This window comes from Lottia gigantea (genome assembly GCF_000327385.1).
Source record: "Lottia gigantea unplaced genomic scaffold LOTGIsca_39, whole genome shotgun sequence".
Classification (NCBI taxonomy): domain Eukaryota; kingdom Metazoa; phylum Mollusca; class Gastropoda; family Lottiidae; genus Lottia; species Lottia gigantea.
In genome coordinates this window covers 1,506,662-1,528,705 of record NW_008709333.1, presented here as the reverse complement: position 1 = coordinate 1,528,705, position 22,044 = coordinate 1,506,662, and the positions used below count along the sequence as shown (strand labels likewise).

The window sequence follows — 22,044 nt, the reverse complement described above, 5'->3', positions numbered from 1 at the left end:
TTGAATATTTCAGCTTGGCAAGACAAACTAGCTTATTACTCGGATAATAAGTGTGTGTGATTTCTTAACCTATGGATGGCCTGTGAATTTTTCATATGAATATTTGCCATCAAGGATTTTTGATAATCATCCATCTGCTTATGACTTTTGTGATGCAGTGGATGATTATATCGTTACAGAGTTATCTCACAATGCTGTAGCTGGTCCATTTATTGATAGGCCTTTTAATGGAAGACTAGTTACTTCACCTCTGCAAACAGTTTGCAAAGATAGTGTTAATACTTTAAAACGACGGGTTGTAATTGATCTCAGTTTTCCTTTAGAAAATTCTATAAACTCTGGCATAAACCGTGATAGTTACCTAGGAACTTCCTTCGCACTTACATATCCAACTGTAGACACTTTAGCCCAATTAATTCATACTAAAGGCCAGGGTTGTTACTTGTATAAATTAGACTTGTGTCGCGCTTATAGACAGCTACCTGTAGATCCATATGATTATTGTTTATTGGGATATCATTGGAAAAATAGATATTATGTGGATACAAAACTGCCCTTTGGTCTTGCTTCTGCTGCAATGGCATGTCAGCGCACCACTAATGCTATTTCTTATATGTTCAATCAATTGAACCATGAGCTTGTAAATTATTATGGATGATTTTGCCTCTGCTGAGCGTACAGAACTTGAAGCAATCAATTCGTTTAACCAATTAAGGGAACTTTTGAGTGAGCTTGGTATTCAGGAATCTGTTAATAAAGCTGTCCGTCCTACTCAGCATATGACATTTTTAGGTATATTGTTTAAAACTGATTCTATGACCATAGAGGTCACCCCTGAACGCTTAAAAGCCTGTGTACTAGACTTAGATAATTGGCTTGCAAAAGATTCAGCTACAAAGCGTGAAATTCAGTGTTTAATAGGCAAGTTACAATTTGTTGCTAAATGTGTAAGACCGGGTAGAATTTTTATATCACGTATGTTAGACACACTCAGGTCTTTACCCTATCAAAATAGCAAGACCTTATTGGATATAGATTTTAAAGCAGATTTGAATTGGTGGAGAAAATTCCTTAATACTTATAATGGAATTTCTGTATTGGGGGATGTTTTATTTTCCGAACCAGGTGCTGTGTTTCTGACTGATGCCTGTTTAGTGTCTTGTGGTGGATTTTGTGACAATCTTTGTTTTTCCACGAAATTTCCAGCTCATATCTTGGATAGGAACTATAGTATTAATATTCTAGAATTACTGACAGTATTAGTAGCTGCTAAGCTTTGGGGTCATAGATGGCAAGGTCTTAGGATCCTTGTGAAATGTGATAATATGACTTCTACAATTGTGATCAATACTGGTAGATCACATAACCAAATGCTAACTAAATGTGCCAGAGAACTTTTGTATATTGCTGCATGTTATAATTTTGATATCAGGGCTGTGCATATTGCTGGGAAACTCAATTATATTGCTGATCAATTGAGTAGAGGATATAGTGCTAAAGTATTGAAAGATAACCCTTCTTTCATTTTGCATGATTGTCCTGATTCCTGGTTTGATTTTACTCATGATTGGTAACTAACTTTGCATTAATGGATATTGATAATTCTATTTGCAGATCAAACCCGGATTCAGTGGCAATTGTTGCAGCATGAAACTAGATTAACTCAGAGACAAGCTTATTCATCTGGCACTTTACAGAACATAAAAGCTCATTGGAAGGCTTACTTATCTTTTTGCAATTTTTTCAATTTGAATAGTGCACCTATTAATCCACAAGATTTAGCCTGTTTTATTTGTTTTATGTCAAGATCATGTTATTCTTTCCAATATTTATCATCAGTCGTTAGTAGTGTTAAATTATTACATCAGTGCTATGGTTTCGATATAGAACCAACACAATTTTTGCAAATCAAGTCCATACTTAATGGACTACGTCGATCAGTTTGCATTGCACCCATTCAGAAGTTACCTGTTACACCAACTATCCTATTAGAAATTTATTCTGTATTAGATTTATCCAAGTCTTTTTATATGGTCTGTTGGACTTTGTTTTTAGTCGCTTTTTTCTCCTTTTTACGTAAGTCCAATTTCATTCCAGACACACTTAAGCATGCGAAAGAGAGCAAAGCACATTTTCTGCGTAGGGAAGCCATAATTTTATTGTCGGAAGCAGCTTTATTAATCATTCGTTCTTCCAAAACCGACAATTTCCAGGAACAAGAAGTTATTGTGCCACTTAGTGCCATGCCCAATAATATTTTATGCCCGGTTTCTGCTTTACATGTGATGTTTTCTCAAATTTCAGCTGAGTCTGATTCCCCTGTATTTGTTTATCCCAGTGGTACTGGATCCTTGCTCCCTTTAACTTATAATATTACTTTGAAAGTTTTTAAGTTATTGCTTAAGAGACTGGGTTATAACCCAGCTTTATATTCATTGCATAGCTTTAGACGGGGTGGTTGTACTTATGCTCATTCAATTGGAGTCGATTTGGAATCTATTCGCATTCATGGCAATTGGCGTTCTAATGCTTACCAGCAGTACATAAAACCTGATTTGCAACAGCAATTACAAGTTACCTCCCTTATGCTTAAAATGTGTTGTTAAATTGTTATATGTTGTCAGCTAACAATTTTCAATAGTCAAAGTTATTAATCTTTATTTATTCACATCATTACAAGTGGTTTGGGGTTTGTTTGGCCTTTTTTCTAATATCTTAACATATAAAATATAATTTGTCTTAGTATGGAAGTTAACATACAATTCATTTAGTTATTACATTGCAATAAATTATTTGCCCCAAACCACTTGTCTTTATTACAACATCTCAATTATTATATGGTATATCTATATGCTACATTATTTGTCAGATGACGACTTTAGAGTAATTCTTCATAATGACATTGACACACAAAATAAAAATCAAAAGAATCTGTAAAAAATTGTAGCCTGTAGAGTGAGCACGAGTTGCACAAAATAGCTAATAGAGAAAAACGTCAAGTCAGACACGATATTTCGGTGAAAAATTATCCGATCATCATGAAAATCAATAGGGATCATCTTCATAATGACATTGACACACAAAATAAAAATCAAAAGAATCCATAAAGAACTGTAGCCTGTAGAGTGAGCACGAGCCAAATGTGAACGGACGGACGGACCGGCGGGGTGATTACAATATACGCCCATCTTACGTGTGGGCGTATAAAAATCCACATACCTTCTTCAATCATTTTGGATTTTATTTTCATCCCTTCTTCAACATTATTTTATTATACATGTATTGTTAACGGAGTATTATGTCCATATTATTATTATTTCTTTCATTTGTTTTGGTATTTTTTATAATTTTCATGTTTTTCACAGAAAAGTCGATCATAACAAAGAAGCTTCTGTCACTTACAACAATGGCGGCACGAAGAACACTGTTCTAGCAATTATATTTTGGTATTCGGTTTTCTATCTCTAATGCCAGTGCAAAATATGTTTCCACATTTTCATGTGGGCGTATAAAAATCATTCCGTCTTAGACAATTTTAAAGTAATTGAAGAAATTCAGAATCAGGTCGATAAGGATTAGGTATTCTATCAAAACGTTTTTTGAATGAGTAACCCTCTTCGGTCTTGATCATTTTTCCTTAATGTTTCCTCATGACAGCTCGAGATTTTATTCCCAGAGTCCAAGTCATCCTGTAGACGGTCTGCAAGTTGAGAATATCCAGTTTGTTTTAAACATTGGACAAATGTCGGCAATGCCGTGTGACTGAATTTGTGGAGGATAGCCAATAAACATCTCAAAGCTTCTCGATTTCCCTCTGATCTCAATTTCGTTTTTATCACGTCCATATCATCCCAATCAATAACTTGTTTAGTATAGAGATAATCTATGATATCGTCAACTCGAATATCTCTCATAATACTCAGATAATTTTTCCTCAATACTTCCTCGTGCCAAGACGGGATTTTACCTCTTCGTTTTACATCATTCTTTTCTGAAATGACACGTCACAAAAGTAAAAATTTCAAAATTTCAAATCCCACCTTGTCATACTTAAATCCGAATATAACTCATACAAATGTCGCTAAGCCACGTCTATGTCTTTCTATGACACACCCTGATTGTTGAGGTTATTGGACCTCACCTATTTAAATACGAGTTCTTCTTCATACTTTAGTCTCAAAAACTGACATTTATTAGCAAAGACAATTTGAGCCTTCAAATCCATGTGTGTCCAGAATTATCCGCCTTTCAGTTCATCTAGATCTATCACTCGTCTTTGAAATAAAGAGTTGTATATATCTTTTGGTGTTATCTGTCTGACAAGTTCCTCGTGATTCTCTGTTAAAACAGCTTTATCAATTCTAGGTAGTGTTTCTCTGTACACTGGCATATTTAGTTGTAATATTTGGTCGTTATGATAACTAGATAAATAAATAATACAACTATAGGCTACATACGAGACTACTATAACAATATGAAAGAAAAAACGTAAATGTAAATTAAGGAGTTCGATGATCTAACATACTTTTTGAAACCGTATCACCCAGGCCTCCCCCTTCACTCACCCCCACCCCCTCTTCTGCCCTATTTCTTCCAGTTAAAAATATTTTCTCACCTCTTAAGATATGAATGTAGAATAGAAATAAAATGGCGTAACGGGAAGTAATATTCTAGTTTCGATATTTGAATAGGGGAGACCGGGGCTAGTTCGACTATGGGTAAGTTCGACATTCGTTGATAACTCGCGACTAACATTAGTTACTACCACGAACTCTTGGCGGTAGATTGCCGGACCCAGATCGACCGTTTACACCAAAATATGATTTAATGACCGAAAAAATAATTTTAGACCTGGTAAGTTTGGTAAGTGAAATTTTTCGGCACGAGAAGTGGTCTTACTAGCCCCGGTCTCCCCTATAAAGTGTAGGCCTTTGTATCAACCTTTTGTATTTTTTGTTTTCAACAATCCAATTTCAATGACTAAGTCAGGCACTCCTGTAATCCTAACCAAGCTAGACGTATAGGTTGAACAATCTTAAAGGGTCATTTCAGCATATATAGTGATATCTATATAGAACATGGACACCTGAGGCATTTTTATGCTGTCAAATCTGACTAACCAGCTGCCACACCCCACCCTCAAAAAGGATAAATGAATATTGATACTTTATGCCCCTAATGCCTTATGGGGTGTACATCCGACACCCCCCCCCCCCCCTCTCCCCTCCCTACGTCTATGAATTCATTAAAGGGACAGATTCGCCATCCGTTTGAACAATCGTAGCCTACCTTAATCTTAGAATCAATAAAAGTGTCACAGCTCTACATCGAAATTTGAGCCTTCAAATTCGTGTGTGTGTGATAAATGATTAGTCGTCTTTCATGACGTCCTTATTTCGTCTTTATAAAGAAAAGACACGAATTGCAATAGAAAGTGAAATTTCAAGTTTCCGGAAATTTTGAAAGAATACTACGATTTTCGTACATTTCCAGTACTTCTTAAGTGGCAAATCTGTCCCTTTAATTACCATCTGATTCGATATCATACAGAATAAATGTTGACATAATCGAATCAGATTAACTTGGGATAAAAACGACTCTATGTCTATAGAGATAATAGTAATCGATTACAGGGCAGTAACTATATTTCCAACTATACTACAGACAACACTGGTTTCTTTCAGTCATGTGACACGGCAGAAATTTTAGTGCATACAGTTCTATGTTCAAATTTTACACCCGGATAATCTATGGGTGGATAATAGCAGCAGCAATAACCACGCCCCAATTTTCAATTATCCAATACGCTAACATAATGTCCAATGTCGTCTATAAATGTGTATTTACTGCATTTATAAGTCGTCATTTGACAATGTCCCAATGGGCCAAATTCATATACATGTAAATCTTTTCTGTGCATTTTCTTACTTCAGCATTCATAAAATATAAGAATTTGCTTCCGTGAAAATCAAGAAAAAGCAGATTCTGGATATTAAAGATTAAGATCTAGTTTAAGAATCAGCAAAAAATACTAGTTCCCATATATACATAACCCTTGTCTTTTCCTTGGTGAAAGAATCATTTACTGTCAGATTTACAAGCTTCTAAATAACAGCTTGACATTCAAATTTCACAAGTACTTTGACTGTTATCCTCGTCTTCAGTTATATATATCCCAGGGAACATTCTAAGTTGTTCTTTTCAAGAGAATGATTTAAAGAAAATGATATAAAATATTTCTATATTGAAACTACTTGGACAATTACAAGCAGTATTTATAGTTATAGAGGGAAAAGATATAACAGACAGTATTTGTTAAACAAAATGAAATAGTGTGATTATTATTTAAACATGATTTGATCTGTATTTAGACCTATTATAGTTGTATATATATACTATAGACTGGAAGCCAAAATAAAAAATAAAAAATAAACTTAAAATTGAGTTTTCTCGAAAACATGATTTTGGACTTATCACATTTATGTTCTAACCCCTCGATATATAAAAAATAAAAAATAAACTACTACAATGGTAACTAAAAAGTTTTGTTCTGTTGTGTTTATAAATGTCTGATATAATCACTGTAGTGTATTTGTTAAACTTTGGTCAGTGATTCTGGTTCTCTTCCTGTTTGTCGAATTTTAGTTTGGTGTTTTTTTTTCTGGGTTTTTTTTTTTTTTTTTTTATCTCAGACGATATTTCTTCAGTTTTTCTGTCAAATCACTATAACCCGCGGATCCTAAACTGTCAATAAATTTATCTAAACCATCAGGTCCACTATAGTGTATTTTATCAAGAATTTTTTCAGCCCCAAAACGACGCCCCCGTTTCTCCTCTTGTTTAATTTCATCTTGATCATCATAATCTATTACACCTTTTTGAAGTAAATAGCTCATGATACGGCTGGGTATTAAACTTCTGAGCAACTCCTCTCGATTCTCTGTTAAAACAGCCTCATCTTTTTCAGGTATTCGTCCTCTATCCATCTTTTATTTAGGGTCCAAACTTGACTCTATTTTTGGTACGAAAACTATAAGAATAAATAATAGCCTACAACTCAAGCAATTTCCATCTCAATCCCTTTATTTATGGGCCAAACTTGATATATGTTGTCGATCTGTAGGAAACTAGATAAATAAATAATACAACTATATATAGATACGAGACTAATAATATGACAGAAATTAGTACAGTCGAGTAACCTAATTTCGTGGAAACCTATTATTCGTGGATTTCCGAAAATGATTAATAATTTACATGAGCGACATTGCGCGACCTCCGCATTAGTTTGTTTTGATAAACATGGGTTTTCTCTACAATGTCAGCTAGTAGAATGAATTCAGTAGTTTCAAGCAAGGTAAAATGTATTAATGTATACTTTGACAAATACAAAATGGCGGATTTCACTTATTACCAAACGTCACCATTTTTTATCGGCCGAATTTCCTTATAATCCCAAGCGGTAATCGGAATTCCAAGTGTCGTCTGCTAGAATATAATCCAACGAATGAAGTCACGTGATCAACAAGTGGATTTCGTGTCAGCAGAAAATTTATATGGAACACAAAGTGGAAATAAATCGAAATAAACCAATTTTCATTATTTTGTAGAATATCTGAGGAAACATCTAAGGCATAAAAATTTTTTTTCGTTTTTTTAACTTTGACGAAATTCGGTGTTGAATCCTTATATCCACGAAAATCGGTTACACCACTGTAGTTCAATTATCTATGACATACTTTTAGAAACCGTATCCCCTGACCCTTGCTCGGTCCTCACAACTAATGTTTTCTAGAAACGCCACTGCCCCAAACCCCTCGACCCCTCTTTAGCCCAATTCTTCAAGTTAAAAAGTTTTCTCACCCTTTAAAGACTTTATTTAGCCCCTCTCTCTCTCTCGATATTCAATCTAAAATGGCGTAACCAGGATGTTATTCTAGTTTCGATATTAAGTCATACTTTTTTATGATTAAACATGTTTCGTTTTGGAAACGTTGATTTTCAAACCATGATTTATGTTTATTACGTTTTTCATCTCAGTTAAAGGGATTGTAAAGACGTTTCCCAAGTGCATCAGGGACACTGCTAGCATTGATTAACACTACTCCGATTTTCACTAAATCTAAGTGTTTGATGACGTCACTAATCGCGAAAGGTGCTTTATTAAGGCCCCATACGAAACTATACGTATGGTTCTTTCATGGAATTAACACCCATGCTTTGATTGTTTGTTGTCCATTAACATTTGGTTCGTGTTTAGTCTATAGAGAAACTTTATTGTATCACATCATGGCCGGTTTTTATCGACGGACGACAATATGCATTCATAATACGCATGGGCATATAAAAATCAAAAGAATCTATAAAGAATTGTTGCTTGAAGACTGAGCAAAAAAAATTAGTTTTTCGTCCCTTCCCAATTTATTCCAATTTTGCCACTTCCCATAATGTACCTTCCCGACTCGCCCCAAATCTATTCTTATTTCGACAGGGCGAACTGGGAAAGGGACAAATTGGGAAGGATCAATATGGGAAAGCGGCAAATTAGCAAGGGTAGAAACGGAGAAAGGGCGTAAAGGGAAAAATTTAGGGGCGATATGGGATAAAACCAGTTGGTTTTACAGAAGATGGATGATTATTTATGATAAAGAAGATACATTTTTCCGTTAAAACAAAGTTATGCGTGTCAAAGATAATTCCAAAAGTTGTAATATTTCTTTACCTATAACCATAAAACCACTAATAATGTCCCATTGTTTCCATGCAGTAAAGAGATCAAATACAGAAGTCTGAAAGTTAGAGACTAGTATTGTTGTTTATCCCCTGGTACCTAAGTAATGCCAAATAGTGTCAAATTAAGCAAAGTATTTGATTAACTGGTGTTTCTAATGAATTAGCATGTATTCTTAATCATATCATTATGTTCTTATATTGCATATAATTTAGTGTTTTAACCAATCATAAATATCCATGTATGTACAGTCTGGATAAACAAAAAAAAGACTTTTTGACCTTTCTTGATCGGTCACTCATTGGAATTCTGCTGGTAATTCTCTTCTAATTTAGCTAATTATGAATTAATTATGGACACGCGAGACCAACGGGTATTTTTCAAAGTCATAAGAATAGATTAACATTTTCATTTTCATAAATGAAAATAAGGGAACCCATCTTTAAAAGGATGTCCCTTCAAAATTATTACATTTTGACAATGCAAAATGCACATTTTGACTAAACAATTTATATTTTTGGTTCATGGGTAGGTGGGGATGGGGGAATTTCCACCCTCAGATTATGGATTATAAATAGAATCAAAGACAGTAAAAGAGGACAAAAAACATCTGGATCTGTATTTTAGTCAGATTGTCTTCTGGATCCAAGTAATTTCTACATCATATAATATACATATTTATTCCCCTTTGTACACCTTTGATTTAGAAGGATTCAAAAGAAGTTTCTTACCCTTTGCATTGTGTTAGGGCATAGAACTATAATACTATTACAGTTCTAAGGTTAGGGCCACAAAAGGTTTCTATTTGTACCATTACATATTCCTATCTAATATTGCCAAATCATCCAAAATAGTTTTTGCAATTGTAACAACATAATCTGAAATTTGAGTTAAGAATGTCTCTTATCAATTTTAGTTTGATTGTCCAAATAGATTACTTTATCCAAGTAAAGTTTTCAAGGATTGGAACTTATAAGGGTACAAATGGAACCTGTATAACATCGTGTCCATACCACATCCCCATTCATCATACTTCTTCCAGTTAATAAAACAATGTCGTAACCTGTATTCTGGATACAAAGCCTGTATAAGTGTCCATAAAATTTAAAAATTTTAAGCTCCCTTGAATCCCTTAATAATACCATGATTTAATTAATAACTACCCGCAATCTCTTATCAATTAAAACTAGCAGACCTTTACATTACTCAAATCTTTGGTCCCATCTGCGTAATTGGAATCATTCTCAAAACATTGCCTGTATACATAACACTAAATTCATCCATTCTGTTCCTTATACTCGAAAACTTAGCTACTGGTGATATAAAATCTGGATTTTAACAAATACTGTTATCTGATTGGATAGTAAAATGGAGTATAAAATCGATTTTTGTGATGGACCAATCACGTGACTGGAACATTAAAATCCTTTTTAGTTAAGTTTTCAAGAATAAGGCCGCAGATAATTTTTGTTATGTATACTGTGGGTTATTGTCCACTGCCTTATTTTCAATATTTATCACAATAGCTTGTAGAATCCTGAATCTATCACTACGACATTCCATCATACTGACATAGAGCTATGATCTGAAAATATACAATATAAATGAATGAATAAATGAATGAATAAATGAATGAATGGATGAATGAATGAATGGATGAATAAATGAATAAATGGATGGATAAATGAATGGATGAATTTTACTTAAAATATCAGAGATGGAAAAAGAGACAAAATCTAATATAATTCTATTAACTACTCTCTAACTACAGGTTGTGTTATCCTACCTTGTCTTTAAGTTGCTGACATTGCTGTAAAGCAAGTGTAAAAAACACGATGGCTTCATTCAGCCACTGGACCACTGACTCTACCTATAATAAGTAAGGAAGTAAGTAAGTAAGTAACTTTATTAAAGTCTCACCAGTTATATATAAAAAATATATACAAATAAAACACAACACTATTCAACTGCCATTCTGTTAAGAATTATGAGAGACATGTCATCATTATTAAAACATTGTTATCACAGGTCCGGAAATTTATAATATAATAAAACTCAATAAAAACAAATATAAATACAAATATTAACGTAAAAATAGTTCTATTAATTTTACATATAAACGTTTCAATTTTACTCTGAATTCAGGTTGACCGATAAAGGGTACATTTTCTATGTTTTAAAATATCCCAGCAAGTTTTGGCGGTTAATTGGTACATTTCAGGGTGGGATAAAAGGAAACACATTTTGTCTTGATCGGTTAATGAATCAAAATTTGGGAATATATTTTTGGAATCAAAATTTGGGAATATATTTTTGGCTTTTCTAGTGCAAGTACTTCCTAAGTTGGTGTATAATGGGCATCTTAGGAGACAATGTTCTTCATCTTCCACGGTATTAGGGCAATTAAAACATGTTCTGTTTTCAATGAGGATGTCTTCGTATCTACCTGTTTCTATGTTTCTATAATAGTAGACAATAATCAATACTGTCTGTATGAAAGTATTTAGACCTGATAGGGACCGAGTTTAATAAATATGCTTTACTTGGATCCATGTGTATTCACAAAAATGTGTGTATTTTGGGGGAAATCCACTGATATTTGAATATTTACAATGTATTATAAGCCAGTCTATGTAACATCATCAATACAATTTCATCATCAGACTATTGTTAGAAAATATATCTAGTTGCTCCAGAAAAATCAAGGTTTTTTTTGAAGAATTTGAGTAGAAAAGCAACAAGTAAAAAAGCTGTTTCCAATCTAGTTCTGTGGTGAGGATTTTGACAGCATGCAATTAGAAGATACAGATTCCACTTCATCATATTCCAATAAACAGTGTTTTGGAAAAGATTTCAAAATTCAGAAAGTTAATAACCATCACATCAGTCCCAAACAGTAATACAATATCACAATCCAAACACACTGACATATTATTACAATAACTTACAACAAATAGTGTTTTCATTAAACGATTTCAAAATTGAAATAAAATGAAATGAATGGAGTTTTACGTCCTACTTTTCTGCACCATGTGGGCTAATGAAGACTGGTAACGCCATGCAGGGTACAAGGAATGAAATTTTGCGAGGACAGCAGCATAAGCCTGCTCTTTTTCGATTTCCAACTGTCGAGGGATCTTTAATGTGCACAGGCTGTAGCACAGGGCTAGGTTTATTGTCCCATCCGAATGACTAGGCGCTTTTTCCATGTCAGCCCCTCTTACCTGCATCACTGACAAGGGGAAACCGGGTTGAAAAATTCGAAGATATGACTTCAACTTTGAGAAACGTATTTAACAAGTTGACTTACCTGAAGTCTTGCTGTTATTTCTATTTTTTGTTGACTATTGGTATGTAAGTGGTACATGGCCAGAATCAGTTTTGATGCATGAATATAAAAAGACAAGGCGACGTCGTTTGGAAGGGCAGGATGGAATATTTGCTGGAAAAAAATTCATTTTCAATAACTTCTCTTGTTTCAAAAACTTGAAAGTAGGACTGGGTAAAATGATTGAAATAATCGATTATCATCGCTAGGAATTTATCATTTCAATCATCGATAATCAAATTTCATAATCGATTATACGTCCCTAGTTACATTGTCTCCACCGTTCCAATTAACAAGTAGTAATCTCTTCCACATAGTTTCCCTTCAGTACATAACATACACACAATAAACTATAATAACTGATCAAAGCAAGAATATACTTCTATAACACAAAAATTACCCATAGAACTTAAAAGTTTGACATGATTTTAATTTAGTATTTACAGGGTTTCTCAATTGAAATATTTTGATTATTAATAGATTATTGATCAGTAGTCTACCATCGATAATTAATCTCAATTTGGTAATCGATACCCAGCCCTACTTGAATGTGGAACATTATATTATAGCATTTGGCTGGTCAAATTTGTTAATTCTCAAGTCTTGAAATAAAACTTTGAGGAAAACTTCTCATCAAATGGATTGGCATCCCTCTTGAAACACTGAATATTTCACAATAATACACAAATATCCATTTTCTCTTTCTCAATTTTCATGATCAAGAGTTTTGGGATACAAATAACAGAACATCATCTCTAATAATAGCACAAACATTCACAACAAACTTGGGACCTTGGCCAGTGCTTTTATAGGAGTGCATCATCTATAACACTCAATACCAAGTCTTCTGTGACTAACAAAAATAAAACTAGATACATAATGAATCATACGTAATGGCTAACCCATACTTGATGTCCTATAGAGGATAATGATGCTAGGACATTTGAACTGTCCTGTCATTCATGTCTGGAAAATAGAGCCAAATCAACAGCCCTGATACATACCATATTTTTATTGGAGATTAGGTCCGTTAGTGATTTACGTTTCGGCATCGCAAGACTCGTTCTACATTTCATTAAACATGCCATCAATTCTTCTAGTAACTGCAAAAAAAAAACATCAGCCATTTCGAATCCAGAACAAGGCTCATAATGCAAATCAAAAAAGTCTTGCATTTGATGCTTAGAGAAAAAGGCGTAAATAAGGTGTAGGTGGGGGTTATCTAGGACTCTGTCTACTAGCTGACAGTTCTTTGCTAAACCTCTTAGTATTGATTTTCTAAGGATAACAACTCAGGATCTCTCGGATCCTTTGCAATCATTTTATAAGGATAACAACTTAGGTTCACAGGGATTGTCAACTCCACCCTATTTTTAGCAGATCTCTTTATTTGTGACCTCAGCCAGTGCCTTACATAGTAGTTTCTATTAACTTCCTCATTCCTAATACTAGCTTGGTTAGTCCTCTTGACAATCATTCTGTCTAACAGCTAATCTACAACATTTATCTTGGTGGATCTTTTAGTTCCAGCTCTAACTTTTCTCTTATACAAAGAAAGACAACTCACCAATAAAACTTCCTGAGCAGATTTAAATTTATAATTCGGGTCAAGATCACCAAGAATATTCTGGGCATTACACAAATGGTTTCCAGCATCTTGTACCTTAAATAATTCATGGTCAACATCATAGTTAATATATATGTAACCTGCAGGATTTTAATATCTATTAACACATTTTTGGAGAACTGTATGAAAGGTGGTTTCCAGCATCTTGTATCTAAATATATTCTAATTTATGTCAAGGTTTATTTGATATCCTTTTTTTGTGATGAGCAAGCACATGGTAGCACAAAAAGAACTATTTTACAATAGACAATATTAAAATGTCTGAAGAATAAAGGGAGATAATCTATAAGGCTTGAAGACTAAAGGGAGACAATTGATAGGACTTGGAGACTAAAGAGAGACATTTGATAGGACTTGAAGACTAAAGGGAGACAACTGATAGGACTTGGAGACTAAAGGGAGACAATGTAAAATATCAAATATTTTGAAGGCTAAACTGAGACAATCGAAAGGACTTGGAGACTAAAGGGAGATGATTCATATAATAACAGACTAAAGGGAGATAATTTACCTGTTGTAATTTCCACTGTCTATCAGGATGAAAACTGGTTTTAAACAAATGATTCTGTTCTTTTACATGTTTATGTTTAAAATTGATATCCTGTAAAAAACAAAATAAAAATATTACATAAAATATCATGTGTATATAATATGAGGTAGCCCCAGAGTTGACAGCAGTAGAGTATCACCAATAGCCTTCATTAGAGCAAGAAATGAACTTAAATAAACAATATTGAGTTATGAGGGCTTTTTGAACCGATACAGAGTTTAAAGATAGCTTGCCAGGCAAGGTAACATATGCCCACTGGCAGCTGTCAGAAATGATTAAACAGTCTTTAGTGACTACAGGGTTGCACAATATAGCTAATAGAGTGAAACGTCAAGTCAGACACGATATTTCGGTGAAATATTATCCGATCATCGCGAAAATCGATAGGGATCATGCTCATAATGACATTGACACACAAAATAAAAATCAAAAGAATCTGTAAAAAATTGTAGCCTGTAGAGTGAGCACGAGTTGCACAATATAGCTAATAGAGAAAAACGTCAAGTCAGACACGATATTTCGGTGAAAAATTATCCGATCATCACGAAAATCAATAGGGATCATCTTCATAATGACATTGACACACAAAATAAAAATCAAAAGAATCCATAAAGAACTGTAGCCTGTAGAGTGAGCACGAGCCAAATGTGAACGGATGGACCGACGGGGTGATTACAATATACGCCCATCTTACGTGTGGGCGTATAAAAATGCAGATGCACAGATGCACAGTGGCATCAGGTATTGGAGGAGAGTGAGCATGCCCTGCCCATACCGACCGACGGACGGGGGTGCCGACAATATACGTCCACATAGAGAGATGTGGGCGTATAAAAATCATGACTAAAATAAAACTGAGATTATTCTACTTACAGCTTGTGATACACTGTCACCACGTAATGTTATAACACATTTAATTTGACTTGAACTACTGAAAATATTTCAACTTTATATTATTCACAGCTTATAATAGATTGTAAAGAGGTAATCTAAACTTTTTATGTGTATCAGGGACATCGATGGCATGGATTTGCACCATTTGGATTTCAGTCCAAGCTCTATGGTTCTTGCAATTCTACTTAAACCAACCATTTACGGCTCAAATATCAGTTCTAAAAATTCCATACGAACAATCCTCAATTTTATCATTCTCAAAAATTCATTTCATACTTCAAATAAAATTGTTTTTATCCAAGTCAAAATTCAGATCTTTATTCTGAAAAAACTTTTAAATGTAGCCAAAAAATAATAAAAAATAAAATAATAAGATAGCTTACTTTGGACTTGATAAAATCATTCGTTGTGCTCTGATATCACTGTCTGGGACTGAAAAACAGATTACAATATCCTGATACTTTTACGGTACAAGCAGATGGGTATTTAGGGGGTGAGAAATTTGACAATGCCCTTCCACCTCAGGCCCATAAAAGGTCAGATTTCAAGTGGAAATGCTCTACATTCAACAGAAATATGTTGGCTTCTGGCAATCCCCCAGACTTGTAAGTGTAGTTTGTCTTCAGGAATTCTGGAAAATTTTATTACAATTCAATACAAATTCAGTTTAAACAACAGAACACAATTTTATGTTAATATTTACATGAAGTGATCTCTATCCCTTAATGTCGCTATGGATTTTCCTCAAATACATTTTCCTCTTTTATCCAGATGACGATTTCCACCAGTTTTTTTTAGTACATGTATAAACAGTATTTTACTCAGTAACTTAAGGGGTTTGAGAAACAGGCTATGTAGCCATTCTGCTACCAAAATTGGTCCCAGTTGATTTGTTAAATATTCAGATCTGTCCATCTAGATATAAATGTGTTCGATGCATATCAAAATATGTTGAATAGAGCTTTGACTTTGAAAAAACAACATCAGTATATTAGGTCAAAATTAAAATGAAAGAGTCTTACTTGCTCTGGTTTGGACTGGAAATCTCTCGCTGCATTCCTACAAAAAATATATCAAAATTTTGATTATGTTATGAATGAGAAATGATTGCAACTTTAAGGATTTAAAAGATTTTCAAAATATCTGCTGGTTGACTGGAATAATGAAGTGAGATCACATGACATGAGAATGACAGCACAATTTCAACCCTTTCCATGACTGAACCTGAATAAAAATTGATAGAGTCACTACCAAGAGCCTGTTTCTCACGATCTTTAACCTTAGAGTTCTAATCAGTTGGTGAGTTGATCATGAAACTTTCTATTTTCGTAAGTCTTGTGAAACGAAACCCTGTCCTAAAAGTAATTCAAAAAATAAGACCTTGACTATGTCTACATTCCATCGAATTCCTCAGGACAAAACAAACAAGATAGAATTATTCCATGAGCCTATTAATTAATGATTTAAAATCTGAAATCTGAACAAAAACTAAGAACAGGAGAAAAGACCTATATTTTGAATGACATCCTCACGAAAAAACCCGTAAAATCAACAATTCAGAAACGTTCTCTAAGTCTAGGAGTTAATAAATAATAAGTTAATAAGTTATTAGTTTAATTCTGATCGATACCAATCTTTCATTCTTTCTTTCTCTATTTATCTAATTGATTTTCTATCTTCATAAATACATAATCCATCAATCAAAACAAGTTTCAGTACAATAAGTATTGTGTCTAATTTGACATGCTCAAGCTTCCAGAACACCTGATGTCACTGTTTGACTGTGCTTGCCAACAATGTTTATTTGGCGCTGGGATTTCATAAAAAAAAATTTTCAATTCAAGATGGACATGTAGAGGGTCAACAAAATTTCCCCCATTTGCAAGACATTTAGCGCATGAATACACCAGTCCCTCTTTTTGTTTGCATCACATAATCCCAGCGCTGGAGAGGGAAGAAATTTGATTGGTTGGTAATATCAAGGTATATGGAGAGGTGTTATGAATCAGTCTTATTTTACTTAGACTGTTACTGTTAGTTGTTAGGCTTGTCAATGGTTGTCTCATTATTTTCATACATTTAACAGGATTCTTAATTCATTTGTTCATATCCAAATAATAGTAGGATAATTTCTCTCACTGGCAAACGCCAGCAAGTCTAATCTAAGACTTATATCAATAGTTACTTATTTCAGGACTGGTGCCATTGCTATATACAGTATATTATATAACATGCAGTGTATGTTTGTGTGTGTCTTTTCAATTAATGTCATACTAATGACTAACTAATTTTCACATAATTAACAAGCTTATCTATTGCTCTTAAGGCCAGCTGGTAGACAGGATCCTCAAGAACCTTAGTTGTTATCCTTGTAAAATAACAAACTTAAGGCCAGCTGGTAGAAAAAATCTTCAGGATCAAAAATCTTAGTTGTTATCCTTGTAAAATAACAAACTTAAGGCCAGCTGGTAGAAAGAATCTTCAAGATTAAAAATCTTAGTTGTTATCCTTGTAAAATGACAAACTTAAGGCCAGCTGTTAGAAAGAATCTTCAAGATTAAAAATCTTAGTTGTTATCCTTGTAAAATAACAAACTTAAGGCCAGCTGGTAGAAAGAATCTTCAGGATCAAAAATCTTAGTTGTTATCCTTGTAAAATAACAAACCTTAGGCCAGCTGGTAGACAGGATCCTCAAGAACCTTAGTTGTTATCCTTGTAAATTAACAAACTTAAGGCCAGCTGGTAGACAGGATCCTCAAGAACCTAGGTTGTTATCCCTGTAAAATAACAAACTTAAGACTGGCTGGTAGACAGGATCCTCAAGAACCTTAGTTGTTATCCTTGTAAAATAACAAACTTAAGACCAGCTGGTAGACAGGATCCTCAAGAACCTTAGATGTATTCCTTGTAAAATAACAAACTTAAGACTGGCTGGTAGAAAGAATCTTCAAGATTAAAAATCTTAGTTGTTATCCTTGCAAAATAACAAACTTAAGACTGGCTGGTAGAAAGAATCTTCAAGATTAAAAATCTTAGTTGTTATCCTTGTAAAATAACAAACTTAAGACTGGCTGGTAGAAAGAATCTTCAAGATTAAAAATCTTAGTTGTTATCCTTATACAATATTTTCCATTACTAGTATTTCATTCATTCCTGCATTCATTCAATTTGATTCTTTTTTTATTTGTTGGATTATTGATTTTCTATCAATCTCTCTGTATTACAGAACTAACAAAGCTATTAATATCTAGTAGGTTAAATTCTCTAGTTTATTAACCAATTAAAGAGAGTTTAAGACTAAATACATCATTAAACTGAGGTTTATTTCTAATGACTGACATCGGATTTCTCAATAAAAAGATCAGTTTTTCCAATTCAAAGATTATGAAAGAAATTCTATTTTTATGCTTGGACAACCACAACACTCTCAAATTCCCCCTTTTCTTTAATGTCAAGGGACAAGTTTGATAGATTTGGGTATGGATTGGACCTATAAACACAAGAATATCTTTTTGTTTTGTTCTCTACGAACGTCAGGACTAAGTAACGTGACGCTCGTCACCCTCTAGCCCACATTCCAATGTGGTTTTTTTTATTTTACTAATCATGTAGATTCAACGTTCAATGACTTTTGATTAATTTGCGAGTTACATTCTATTACATCTTAAATTAACAGTTCCGATTCAAATATGGATTCATCCTGAAGCCTGGATTTGTCATGCTCCAGTGAGATTTAGTAGCTCTGTTTTCCTAGCTATGTAGATTCAATATTCAATGATTTTAAATTTAACTACAAAATACAATCAATGACATTGTAAACTAACAGTTCAGGCTACGTATTCTCGAAACGCTCTTAGCACTAGGATATCCTAGGTTCTTATATTCTAACATTGATTCTAGGATATCCTAGGTTCTTATCTTCTAACATTGATTCTAGGATATCCTAGCGCTAAGATCGTTTCATAGATTGGTTTTTATCAACTTTTGGATGGTTTTTAGCTGTGCTAAATGTTAATTTGCAAGTTACATTCAATTACATTGTAAATTAACAACTAGATTCATATATTGGTTTTATTCACTATAAAGAAAAACTGTTAATTTATCTGATTTATATTCTATACTGTAGCATTGATTTAACAACAAAAGTCAACAGTTCTGTAATAGAAATGAAATGAATGGAATAGTACATCCAATTGTTCTGCACCTTATCGGCTAATGAAGACAGGCAACGCCATGCAGGGTGCAGTGAGGGAAATTTTGCCAGGACAGTGGCATTAGCCTGCTCTTTTTCGATTTCCAACTGTCAAGGGATCTTTATAGTGCATAGCCTGTACAACGGCGGGCATAGGTTTATTGTCCTATCTGAACGACAAGACGATTTTTTTTAATTCAGCATTCACTGACAGGGGTAACTGGGTTAAAAAAATCCAAAGGTATTATCGCGACCTCTGCCTGGATTGAACCTTGACCTTCAGGTTAACATGAAGCATGTAATGCGAATCCCAGCTGTAATTGTAAGAGAAATATATTCATTATTATGTAACAGCTTTTATAAGTAGATTGAAAGATTATTATGAATATTAATCTGAATACAACAAATCAAACTAGAAAACTAGAAGTAGCACAGATATTTCAAATGAAGTTTGAATAACGCTTTCAAAAAGTATTGATAGTCTTTGAATGATTGTAAAAATCTTCACCCAAATTTAACAATAAAAATATGAGGACAGTATTAGTTATTATTCTTAATGAAATTATGCCTTTATAGAAATAACATTAGTTTGTTACTATGTATCAATTGTAGAGCAATAGAGAACAACATGTTTTGTTAGGTTGAGTTTTATTATTTCTATTAGATTATCACAATATCAATCTGAACATAATCATGATACCATAGTCAGAATACAATAAAATCTAAATTTATCCTAACAACAATAATAATTATTATATTTAATGATATCTGTGTTATGGTGTGAAAAGATAATAAAAATTTATTCAAATAAGTTAAAGCAACATCTGTTTTTAATTAGACATCACAGATTACTGATAATAATATTATTAAATTCTTTAAAAATAGATTAAATCAGATATTGTCAATACAGCCCACAATAATATAAACACAAAATATTTAATCCGATTGGCAGTTGCTCCATTATCAGGGGTTGATTTGGCTGTAAATATAAGTAAATAGTCTTCAGAAGTTCTAGAAATGTACGATAATCAGATAATATCTTCCTAAATAATATGAACTAGTAATATAACGTTCTATGATTGGTCGAACGAATGGGGCACCTGTTATATTTTCACTGTCATTATTATTGTATATATATATATAGATATGGTTCTCTGAATAGCCTCAAATATTCAGGTTAAAAGACTGAGGTCTGGCCCTGGGGGCAGCAAACCTTCTTTCATACTTATGCTGAGATTTTACGCAAAATTAAAGAAGTTTTTACAGGTCCCTAATGCTTGTATCAAAGAAAAACAATATCTCAATCTATTCCTAAGGCACAACGCTTCTGGCTTTATTACTTTATCTTTTTGTGTGGGACATTAAGAATTTGACATCAATTTTCAATATTTGTTCTTTTCTTAGTGTGATGGTCATAATGAATTAGAGTAAAAACTAAGATCAGCATGAAAAATGTTTTGTGGCTATGAGATCTTGACAAGTGTCTCGGATGATGGTCAAGTATCAGTTATCATTTGCCAGTCATGTCTGATTGGACAATATTTATCTATGACTGCGTAATTTCTTTCTCTTGTATAACCAGTTACTACAGTCTCAAGGAAGTGTAACGAGTGGAGATGTGGTTTGTACACGATGGGTCTGATCCAAAATTCTTTTTGTTCACTTTTTATGAATATTTCACATATTTGGGGTAGACAGACTTTTAATTTTCAAATTCGCACAACAAAATGTCAAGCAACAATACTACTTAAAAAACAACTTTTTATGTAAAAATATGCGAAATAAAGTAAAAATACCTGTAATGTATGTTTAATATCTTCTAAAACATGATGTACCTCCTCTCTCAGTAACCATGACAACTCTTTTTGCTGAAAATAAACAATACAGATACATATAATCCTTATAAGATATTAGAATTAAGTCTTCTTTTATAGTCAATACCTTTACTCCAGGGGTTTTCAACCTTTTTCTTTATATTACTCTTTCCATATGCGTTTCTAAAAATCATTCGACAATGGGGCTGAGTAAAGGCCACAGAATTGACAAGGGAGCCACCAGACAATTTTCCTCTACATCCAATGATAAGAAATTTGAAAGTTGGCGGCCAAAGCCAGCTTCTAGAAACACCACTGACTCCTTTCTGCATCCTTGATCGATTTTATATCCCCCCCCCCCCACTCTATAGGCAAAATCCTTTTGAGTAATTAAGGCTGATATGATAACACCTTACATAGACATAACATAAGACTGATGATCATAACTTGTCATAAGATGCGGAAAGAATAGAAAACTTTGCAGTCTAAATTATAAATAAATGGGAGTCAAGTCTATGAGCATGTAAATATTTGACACAGAAATCCTTAATCACAATGAACAGTACATTGTTTCATTTTTCTCTCCATTTTTCCATTTGACACATATTCATCTTTATCTATGTCGGCCTGCAGCCTTTCTGTTAACAACTACGCAAGTAAAGAAAACCTCTGAATGCATATTAACACATTGTGACAGTCTTTCAGGTTTTAATTTTTACTTTTACGCGAATCCATGGCAAGAAATCCTTCACAAAAATATGGCAATTTGATCAATACATTCTCATGCATCGATCTGACATAAAAACATCAAGAAATATTCCGAAAAACAGAAATAAAAGACATTTTACTTACAAGAACAGAAAGCTCGACTTGTTCTGTGGTCGCCATGTCGGGATTTAACTGGGTCA

At 33.5% G+C, this 22,044-nt stretch overlaps 2 protein-coding genes across 2 annotated transcripts; both read right to left on the bottom strand.

Moving 5' to 3' along the window:
• Positions 1–5,603: 5,603 nt before the first annotated feature.
• On the bottom strand, positions 5,604–7,899 carry LOTGIDRAFT_233427 (hypothetical protein). Its single transcript, XM_009059466.1, has 2 exons — positions 7,864–7,899; positions 5,604–7,030 (listed from the first exon to the last, which is right to left on the bottom strand). The coding sequence occupies exon 2, from the start codon at positions 6,984–6,986 to the stop codon at positions 6,684–6,686; it is 303 nt and encodes a 100-aa protein (XP_009057714.1). The 5' UTR covers positions 6,987–7,030; positions 7,864–7,899; the 3' UTR covers positions 5,604–6,683.
• A 1,026-nt stretch (positions 7,900–8,925) lies between these two features.
• On the bottom strand, positions 8,926–22,024 carry LOTGIDRAFT_233426 (hypothetical protein; the record flags this gene model as incomplete). The annotated part of the gene is made up of 11 exons (XM_009059465.1): positions 8,926–10,316; positions 10,518–10,601; positions 12,042–12,173; positions 13,064–13,162; positions 13,627–13,722; positions 14,198–14,287; positions 15,110–15,167; positions 15,514–15,562; positions 16,153–16,189; positions 21,119–21,190; positions 21,989–22,024. 11 exons carry the CDS (start codon positions 22,022–22,024, stop codon positions 10,281–10,283), a joined length of 789 nt encoding a protein of 262 aa, XP_009057713.1. The 3' UTR covers positions 8,926–10,280.
• Between the last annotated feature and the right edge of the window lie 20 nt (positions 22,025–22,044).